Source organism: Nothobranchius furzeri, chromosome 3 (assembly GCF_043380555.1).
Source record: "Nothobranchius furzeri strain GRZ-AD chromosome 3, NfurGRZ-RIMD1, whole genome shotgun sequence".
Classification (NCBI taxonomy): domain Eukaryota; kingdom Metazoa; phylum Chordata; class Actinopteri; order Cyprinodontiformes; family Nothobranchiidae; genus Nothobranchius; species Nothobranchius furzeri.
The window spans coordinates 52,346,757-52,357,064 of record NC_091743.1 but is presented as its reverse complement, the minus strand read 5'-3'; the positions used below and the strand labels follow the sequence as shown (position 1 = coordinate 52,357,064).

The following is a 10,308-nucleotide window of genomic DNA, read 5'->3' as shown; positions in this document are numbered from 1 at the left end:
ACAAATGTTATGTGGCCTGCTGTAAAAAAAAAATTGAAATAAACGTGTTGTAGCTGTTCAAAGTAAAAGCAGATAAGTTTATTAGTATCATGGTTTGTTTTAGTTGCAGTTATGAACGTTCTTTTACTTTCAGTGACTGTGTGCTAGTGTGTTTGCACCTGGGTGGGGCACACGTCACCAAATGTGGTGCTTAGCTTAATACTGCCATATCATGGTCATTGCATGAACTGCATCACAAGACCAACTTTTCAACTTTTAAATTCTAAAACAAATATGAATGATCAGACATTAGCTAATTACTGTATTAGATAAATAATGGTTATTTAGAGCTCAGCTTGTATGTTTGGGTTTGGTTTAGGGTTAGGCAGCTATAATCACTCACAGGTTTCAGGTTCTCAGTTGTGTGTAATAAATAGTGCTGATGAACTTGTAATTTACAAATGACTGCAACGCTTTGAGAGCGCATAGTGCATGTACTTGTGTGAGAGTGTGGTGAAACGGAATATTCTTAAATTATTTATTTCACTGGTTATTATTTTTAACTGAATTATAATAATTATGATGATGATGCTAATAATAATAATTATTATTATTATTATCATTATTATTATTATTATTATTGTTGTCGTTGTTGTTGTTTTTATTATTATTATAAAAACAACTCAAATACTTTTAAATGTATGAAATATACCAAAGAAATGTCACTTTTGAATTTGATGATGTGACTGGCTCTATCGCTTTTACACAATGGTGGTCTACGTGTTTCTGTATATTCCTACTTGAAGGGCTTGAAAAGTCGTATGACTACGTCATGCCTGGCTTAACCAATGGGCTTGACCAGCGAACACCACCCCATCGGTATGCGCACGCGCGAAGGACCACGTCCTGGAAGGAGCTGCTAGACTTCGACACAATGGCTCGTGTAGATCTCGACGTTAAATACATTAAATGGCAGACGTCTTTGGTAATTAAGTGTTTACTGGATGACGATGATAAAGTGGGGAGTCGTGAGTTCTCCAGTCTGGAACATGACGGTCCTTCAGGTGAATTTATTTTCACTCCCATAAATAGTGCTTAGTCTTCGGTACATTTGCAGTTTCCCTGTTATATTATTGACTTATTTATTATAATGCCTTTAATTGTGAGGAAATTCTTTATTCGTGTTACGACAGGAATGGCTCTTCATTCAGTTTCGTTTCTGTTTGAGACCAGCCCTTACAGAACACCTGTAATACTCTCGCTTCACTTCTTCCTTCAGATGATCAGTTTGATCCCGTTTTGGTTGCTGATAAACTGAGAACCATCGCGGATGCCATGACTGAAGACCCCAGGTTGCAGGTTGTTCTGAAGGAGCTGAAGCAGGCAGCAGCACAGGAGGTATCAGACTAGAAACATGAAACTGAGACTGAAGAGATGTTTATGGACCTGTTGGTGTAAACATTGGCTTACCATAGATCTCTTTCAAACCCTCGTGATCAACAGTAAGCATATAAACCAAGGAAATAGAAGATCAGAGTCTGAGTGCAGCAACCTTTAAACTGTGTTAAAGGGAGCATTTATGGCTGAAGTGTCATCAAATGTTCTGACATGACTTTAGTGGAACCAAATTAAAGCTCTCAGCTAATGGAGAGTGTTTATAGTATGTGTCACTTTTACAGATATTCTAGTATATGCCATATAGTTGAAGTGCAGATTTCAACTTAAAAAAACTAATTTGTCAACTAAACTACAGCCCTGCTTTAATAATACGGATTTAAGGTGGAATATGCCCTTAAGGGGGTCTTGGAGGGTGCGTGGGAGTTCACCCAACCAATCTACATGTGTTTTGTGTATTTGGAGAAGTCGTTTGACCGCGTCCCTCGGGAGGCCCCGTGGGGAGTGCTTTGGGAGTTTGGGGTACCAGGCCCTTTGATACAGGCTGTTGGGTTTCTGTATGACTGTCGGAGCTCGGTCCGTATTCCTGGCAATTTATACTTCTCCTTCAGCTCCACGAGGGAGAGACACGCACGGACGAAGATGTGTTGCTCTCGGACTTTTCTGTCTCCTAGGGAGTGTTGCAAAGCAGTTCCCCGCCAGGACAACAGAGAGATTCGTCAAGCTGCTCCGTGTCTGCCTCTAGATATCCTCAGTTCTCGTTATGCTTATGAGGGCGCAATGGTGGCGCTGTAGACGACTGCAGCGTCCTGACCAATCACAAGCTTGCGTTCTCTGTCTCATGAGACGATGTTTAGAAAAGAAAGCTCGACTTTGTCTGTCCTTGCGAGGGCTCTCCAGCAGGACAAAAAATGGCATTGCGTGTCTCCGTCCCGATGCAGACGGAGAAGTATAAATTAGACTTTGTCATCGGTTCAGTTCATAACACTTATGGACAGGATTTCTAGGTGCAGCCAAGGTGTTGAGGGGATCCGGAACCGTATAACAATTTGGCTTGCTAGCTAGTATAATTGTGATAAAGTTGGTGGGAAAGTTTTAGCCTTCTTGGGTTATTACTAACTTTAAAATCCCAGCAGCTCAGCCACACCAGCAATTCATACAAACCCCTCAAACAACAAGTCAAAATGTCCAGATCCAACTTGGACCTCCTCACTCACCCTGCCCTCCCAAACCCCCACCACTACAACACACATGCACACACTTGCGTCAGGCAACAAAGTGACAGACAGCTCTGCCAGGCAACAGAAGACGAGCTGTGTTACCAGACAACAACCCTGTCACCTAAACATTTCCCTACAGGAACAGAACCAGACTCTAAACAAAACATGAAAAAGATCTTCTTAAACGAAATTTGCAAACAGAACGAAACATTCCATCCATGACACGAGGCAATCCGGTTATGGCTTCACTTCACTGCCAAGAAAGTGTGAATCGTGCACATAAGAGTGGTATGCCAGGGGGAGGGACAGTAAGAGGACAGTTTTATGGATGGACCAGGATCCACTCATTAACGCAACGTTCAGAATTGCCCCATTTCACTGTCAAAGCTTCTGCGTGATTTTACTGGACCTGTGTGGCATGAGTGTGTTGCCTTTTCACCGGTTGGCCCAAAAGGACCACTTTTCCAGGAACCAACTGAACTGTATGTACTGGGAAGTGACCCAGTAAAGTTGTTGGGTTGGACTTGTGGTTAACTCATGCTGATTGGTTGTAACCCAGTAGGAAATGACATCAGCAGACATCCATATCTAGTGAAGCAGAATGGAAGGAAGAAAAAGTAAACAGCATTCACACTGATTTAAAATCACTGTTTCTCAACACCTAAATGTGGCAGAAATCCCCCAACAACACCATCATTACTTTGTGGTCTCGCATTGCACCAAAACAAAACAGAAATTCTGTTGGTCACTGAAAGCAGCTTTTCACAGCTTTCCTGGCTCCCTGAATGGAATAAATGACGACATACTTTGACAGAGTCAAACTTAATGGTTTTGGCATCTGTTGACTCCTTTTGGAGCTGATCAGTGAACTCACCCACTCTCCAAAGCAGTCACAATATGCTGACGTCTTAGCAAAGTCTTGAAAGGGACAGTTTTGGATGGAGACACGACGCCTGAGAGGACAGCCAGCATGTTTTCATGGTCACTCCCCCCCCCCCCCCCCCCCAAAAACAAGCTCCTGATTGGAGGGGATTTTTCCAGGATTGTACGTGTTAAGAGAAAATTGAAAATTGCCATAGGTATGTGCAAGCATTATGGCAAAACATGCTCCAGAAAAATATCTACTACTATTTAACTAATGATAAAAAATACTTTACTCAGTTGATAGAAAATAAAAATTTCCATCAGTTTTGGTTGAACTCATGAGGTACTAATGTAAAGGACAGAAATGACTCTCCTGCCCATCTCCCCTTGCTATGTATTAAATATAGGTTGTGGATCAAGCCGTCAGCAAAGGTGTGGAGACTCTGTGTCAGGCTCACGCCTCTAAAGGGGCTGAAGTGGCTCCAGAGATGCAGCTGATCAAAGCCTCGGTAGCGTTTGGACTCTATGTGAAGAAATCTGCCCCAGAGCTTAAGGCTCAGGTCCAGTCTGCGTTGACCAACTTCCTCACCAGGCGTGTGGGTTCATGGGTCGCTCAGCAGGGTGGATGGGTGAGTAAAGGTTTATTATTTTAAGATGCCAAACATCACATTTAAAACCAAAATGAGTTGTTATTCCAAACCCAGTGTTACCTGAAGCCAGCAATACATTTAAATGCACTTTTAATGTCTTTACAGGTTTACTAGCAGTGTGTATTTCACAATATGGTTGAGCATTGCCATAACTTTATTTTACAACTACATAATTGGGAAAACAAAATACTTTTAAATTGTCATTTTAAACCCTCGTTGAGGTTCTTTTCAGACGTTTCTAAACATCTCATGGTTTGTTCTTTTGCAACCCTCTTCCTGTTAATGAGAAATATAATTTACTAAGTTCCTATTTGTCAGATGTCTGAAGTCAGTCAGCTGTCTCCACACGCTGCCCAATGAAGACTGATCAGACTCGTTTGAAACGGCAACTAGATCTTGTTGGCAAATAGCAGAGAAACCTGTTGTAGGAAAGCACACTGGATCGCGTGTGTGTGTGTGTGCGCGCGCGTGTGTGTGTGTGTGGGTGGTTTTAAATATAGAAATGTAACAAAAATACAGTTTTCATTTGAACTTTTCCCCCACTGTTAATAATGTCATGTTTGTTTTTATTTTTTATTCATTTGAAAATTCATGCAGCTAAAATAAGATCTGTTTGTGTGTGTGTGTGTGTGTGTGTGTGTGTGTGTGTGTGTGTGTGTGTGTGTGTGTGTGTGTGTGTGACTGACTGTTTTACTTTTTTCTGTTTTTCAGGATAAGGTGCAAGACGCCTCATCAAAATAGTTCCTCATAACTGAAGCCTACTTCCCTCTTTCCTATTCACTCTCTCTTTCTTAAATTTTTTTTAATCACAATTGTCTATTTTTTGCTCATTTAAAATATATTTGTAACCATTTTCTAAATTCTTTTTTATATTTTTACATTTTTTTTGTTTTTGTGAAGCGCCTCATGATTTTTATCTTGAGAGGTGCTATAGAAATGATATTTTCTTCTTCTTCTACTGCCTCTTACCTGCAGCATTAAAGGATTTGTTGTGTGTGGAATGTGTAGAAACAATAATTATGCCATCTGTTGTTGATGCAACAAGTTGAACAAACTCAGATTCTAGAAACAGAGCTTGGTTCTGACCAGACTGGCGAGCTGACAGCTTGTCTGAGCAGGTGATTGTTCTCCTTAAACTAAATAATAATCAAGTAACATTTATGCTGGGGCCAGCTTTGCATTGTATGGTTTTTACATGGAAGTCTGTGGTAATTTGCATTAAATACAGGATAATTCTGCAGTTTGTTACCAGTAACAATGACTCAGGTTAATCATGTGAAAAAGGACATTTGGTGCCAGCTCACAGAGGAAACTAGCGTAGAGATAAAGACAAACACAGATGTGGTCATGTCATTTGAACTTTTCATCCTTATAGTTTTGCTAACATTCAGCTGAACGCTGTGTTCTGGTGTTTAGCGTATTTTAATAGAGACGATCCTGGACCTTTACATTAACAACCATCAGAAGTATAAATGTTTATAAAACATAGTTTGCATGAACTGCTGCAAGTACCGGTACTTAAAGGAGGAATATGTAAGAATTTTACAGTGAAAGAATCACATCTCACTTCATTACAAATTGCACCTTTAAAACAGAGTTGTTTTAGATGATGATCATGATCGTTATTTTCCAGTCAGAGTCCACCTTATATTTCTCTAAATATCATTCAAAGAGCCTAGCATTGTATCTACAACAAATGATAATTGGTTGTAACCTTTCCAGGAAACATCAACTGTAAAATTCTCCAAATGTTTTCTTTTAAAGAGCCACACAAACACACGTCAAAGTCTCGCTCTGTCAGATGTGCATTCAGGGTTTTGCTCTCTCACCAGCACAGATAGAAATGCACTAAAATAAAGCTTTCACATTCCCTCTCACACACATAATGCTCAGGTTCATCTATAATGTTATCATGAGCTCTTACTACTACATGAGCTGCTGGGGTTTTAGAACAATCTAGAGTGTTTGTGACTAACGCAGCCTTTAATCCCTGCATGTATTTATTGAACGATGTGTAATTCCATCTGGCTCATCTGTATGAGTTGTATGAAAAATGTTTTCAAGTGAATGTATCTGCTTTCTTGTTATAGGAAGTTAATTTATAAGGGTTTTGTCTTTATGTATAAGAACAATGGGAAACTGCTTACATAATTTATTGTGTTCTTACTTTTGCATGAATTTGATTCTAAAACAAAGGTTTGAATAAAACTTAAGTGTAGGTGATTTTCTCATCTTTTATACCATTCTAGCACTTAGGAACATTTGGGTTTTCTAATAGAAATCAAGCTTGATTTTAAATCACATGCTGTTGTTTACAATGAGGAAAATGTAAATGATATATGTTTGTTGTTGGTGATCGGTGAGTGTGTGCGCACGCATGTGTGTGTGTGTGCGTCTTGGCTTTAAACATACGGTGCACTTCTGCATGTTCCTTCCAAAGGATTTTCGCAGGTAAGAGCCAAATACAGCTAATGTTGTAGGAGCTTTTAGGGAGTTTTTGCACATTGTTGTGAAATAAATATTCATGTTTTTGGGGTTTTTTGTAATTTTATAATGACAATGACATTAAAAATATTGACTTGAACCCTGGTTGTTTGTTAGTTTTTGAACTTTGTGAAGCTGGAGATGTTTTCAGAAAACAACAAAGGGTGAAATGCACATGTGAAACATGTAAATAAACAGTTAAATGGAATATTAAACTAAATAATTTGTTTATTTAATTGGGTGGCCTACAAATGACTCACATCTAATGACCACCAGGGGGCAGCAGTGGACATGAGATGATTAGTCAAGGATAGAGGGGTATTTAAATAAACAAACCCTGAACTAGTACCATTGCATCTGCATTTTTTCTTGTACAAACGAAAGTGTTTACATTTTTTATTGCCTTTGCTTGATTCATTTCTTGTTTTTATGATCTCACAACCTGCTGTTATTCACACGGACATGTGATGGCAGCTGGCTGTAGATTCCCGCCTCAGTGAGGCAGGTGGGAGAGTCCAGTGAGAGATTAAAAACAAGAAATCTTTACAGACAGTTCTTCTTCACACCTGCACCTCTGCAGGATAATTTAATTTATGGTTCATAAATAGGCTTGTCTTCAATGTTTGGACCCAAATGAACCTAATGCATTCTTTGCCTTGCAGATAAATTGTTAGTAACACCTCCACAGACTGCTACCTAGCACATGTTAGAACTCCTCACAAACCCTGTGGGACCATATGGGGGAATGCTGGAGTCATGAGAGAAACAAAAACACTACTGGGTAGAGATTCAAATGCAGGAGGGCTTTCAGGGGCACCAGAGGGAACTTGGAATACAGTTCTTGGAATTTATAATAGGGACATTTCCAATACACACCATGAATACCATTCAGCTTTCTAACAGGGCGTCCTGTTGAAAGAGTTCAAACAAAACTAATTGGGTTGCATTACATAATACAGCAAAGACTCTGTTCACGCTTTGTAAACATACAAATTGAATGCTGTCCACTTTTTTCCCTTCAGAAAGACTAATGTTAGCTTGTTAGTGCTTTACACTACCCAAGTGGTGACCAAAGTGCTTCACATTTAAAATGAAGTCTAACTTTTAAAAACCACATTAAAACAGCAATAAAACTATAACATTTAAGTGCTAAAATCAAGAGCAGAACACTGAATACACATTTCAACACTCCGGAGTATTTAAAAGCTCTGCAAAAGACGCGTGAAGATTTAAACAGTAGTCGTCATGCTTAGGTCAAGTTTGGTTGCACAGCTTTGGAGCTGCCAGCGAGGATGAGCGATCACCTTAATGCCTGTATTTAAATCTTGGAACATGTCAATAGAATTGAGCAGAAGATCTTGTTTCTCTACCATGTTTTTGTAATGAGAGGTTGTCAGAGAGATACGGATGAGATCATCTACACCTTTAAAAGCAAACAGAATCTTGAACTCAGTCCTACATTTTACATGGAGTCAATAAAGTGATGAGAGAACCGGGATGGTGTGTGGCCGCCCAGGGGTGTTAGTAAGCAGCTGTGTTGCAGTGGTGGGGATTTCTCTATAAAATCAAACCAGTAGGCTGGAAATCAGTTGACTGTGTGACATTACGTGTAGCATGTTGAGTATCATCCACATTACCTGCTGAATTTAGTTAATAAATAAAAATGACACGTGAATCTAAACTCTGGTGCAGGGCGAGAACGACCGTTCCTCTGGTGACTAAAAAATAATTCTTTATTTTTACATCTTTATTTTAAAAAATGCAGTCAAATTCTAAACAGTCTAACATCATCCATCTGAAGTCTTCATAACGAAAGCAGCACGTTATCAGAACTGTACTGGAATCATTTCCATATTCAGCAGAGACTTTCTGTCTAGACTCCATCTACTGCTCCTTGTCTGCTAACATCCCTCCAATGATATGCGTTGATGAAAACTTCTCACAAACTCGTTATAAAAGCGTCTGTGGTGCTTTCTGAAGGTTCCCAGGCCCCTTTAATGATTGGGGTGAAACAGTCTGCATGTTTTGTGTCACTTTTGTGATTTTGTTCTCATCAGTTTTCACTCAGTAAGGATGGCTTAGCAAAGAAAGGCTAAATATTCCATCTACATGATATCCTTTTCAAAAAATGTGCAGACCTGTCAGCTTCATTGTGTCTTACAAAGGTTTCAACAACATTATTTTGGAGTTTTTGTTCATTTTTATGGTCAAAATATTAAAAATTTATATAACGTATTTTATTTATTCTGCTAGATTCTTCCCTTAATTATAATTCCTTTAGTTGCACTGCCTACCAACCTGGTAAACAGCGTTGACTTGTACACATGTTGCTTTCTTCTTTGGCGTGGACACCATAATTATGCGCTATTTGAGCTGACCAAGAGACAGTATTGTTGAGCAGACTGCTCAGACTGAGCAGACCGAAAGCAAAGATCTGTTGGACTGACAGGCAGGATCACCCAGAAGGACACGGTGGATGATAGGTTGGACAGTGCACTGACTGAAAGGACATGCGTGAGCTGTGTTGAGACTCTGAACTCCTCTAGGAAAGAGCAAGTGAATAGCAAATGAGGGATTCTGCAGCAGTCAGCCGAGAAACGCACTGTGCAAGTGAAATAGAAGTGTTGTAAGAAAACGGATGCTGGAAATGGGAATGAATGGGTATCTGCTGACTGTGGTGCAAAAAATGGAGGTATGTTATACTGGTGCAAGAGCTCAGAATGACCAGGTGTTGAATGGGAGCATGCAAACTTGACAGGACTGCAGATTTTAAACTGTGGCTAAAAGTTCCGAGAATGACAACAACAACAAAAAAACACATAAGTAGCCAATTTTATTATTAGTGTCATTCTCAAAACCGGTGGCCATAAATGTAGCAAAGCTTTGATGTTTGAATTTTCTTGGACAGCAACTGAGACAGTTCCATGGGGATGAGTTTAGATCAGCTGACTCTGGATCAGGCTTTAGCTTGGTTCTGCAAACGCAGCATAAAAACAAATAAATGATGCAGAAATAACAGACAGGGAGCTGAAAAGACTCAGGTGAGTATTAGGGTATTAACAAATCAGTTTTTGGACTAAAAGAAGAGTCCATGTCCATCTAGATATGGGTCAGAGTTTGTTTTACAAATCATCTTAAATTTATGGGTTAGCAGAAATAAGACTATTTTAATGAGAATTTATTATGTAACAATGTTAAAGGCAAAACACAGTAATGTTACTTTTAAATGGTGTAATTTACCAAACACCTGCTTTAACCACTGATTCATTTTATGTAAATGAAGAAACTTGGAATAATGCATCTAATTAGAATAATAGAAGCAGTTCTGCCACTCGTCTCATTCAAAGGAAAAATATTAGATTTTCATGAAACTTCAAACAACATGTAAAAACATTTATTGTATAATTTTGTTGTGACTTGATACACAACTGTGGTGCTCTGGATCTTACATTTACAGCAGCAAAAGGCTCACGGGGAGAAATGTTGGGAGTAAAATCAATGCAATGATGCAAGCTGTGCCACGTGACAATAATAACAAGAAGCTGTGTTTTCATTTACTTTTAATAGTTTTTTTTATAAAAGTTTAAAGACCCCATATTGTGTTTCTCACAAACAGCTAGAAAAACCATCACAGCAACAAGTGTGTACATTCACATTATTTATTACATTTTTCTTGTGGGAACATTGCCGTTTTTAAAACAGACATTGATACACTC

General features: G+C 39.1%; 1 protein-coding gene across 1 annotated transcript; it reads left to right on the top strand.

The window, feature by feature from the left end:
* The first annotated feature begins 796 nt into the window (after positions 1-796).
* Positions 797-6,692, top strand: LOC107385565 (uncharacterized). Its single transcript, XM_015959532.3, has 4 exons — positions 797-1,043; positions 1,259-1,377; positions 3,866-4,087; positions 4,820-6,692. The coding sequence occupies exons 1-4, from the start codon at positions 812-814 to the stop codon at positions 4,847-4,849; spliced, it is 603 nt and encodes a 200-aa protein (XP_015815018.3). The 5' UTR covers positions 797-811; the 3' UTR covers positions 4,850-6,692.
* The last annotated feature ends 3,616 nt before the right edge of the window (positions 6,693-10,308 follow it).

Excerpts from the sequence above, each read along its gene's own strand:
- LOC107385565 (XM_015959532.3), top strand. The coding sequence starts at position 812 with ATGCCTGGCTTAACCAATGGGCTTGACCAGCGAACACCACCCCATCGG. Across the intron at positions 1,044-1,258 it reads GGAACATGACGGTCCTTCAG|ATGATCAGTTTGATCCCGTT; the intron begins GTGAATTTATTT and ends TTCTTCCTTCAG. Across the intron at positions 1,378-3,865 it reads AGCAGGCAGCAGCACAGGAG|GTTGTGGATCAAGCCGTCAG; the intron begins GTATCAGACTAG and ends TATTAAATATAG.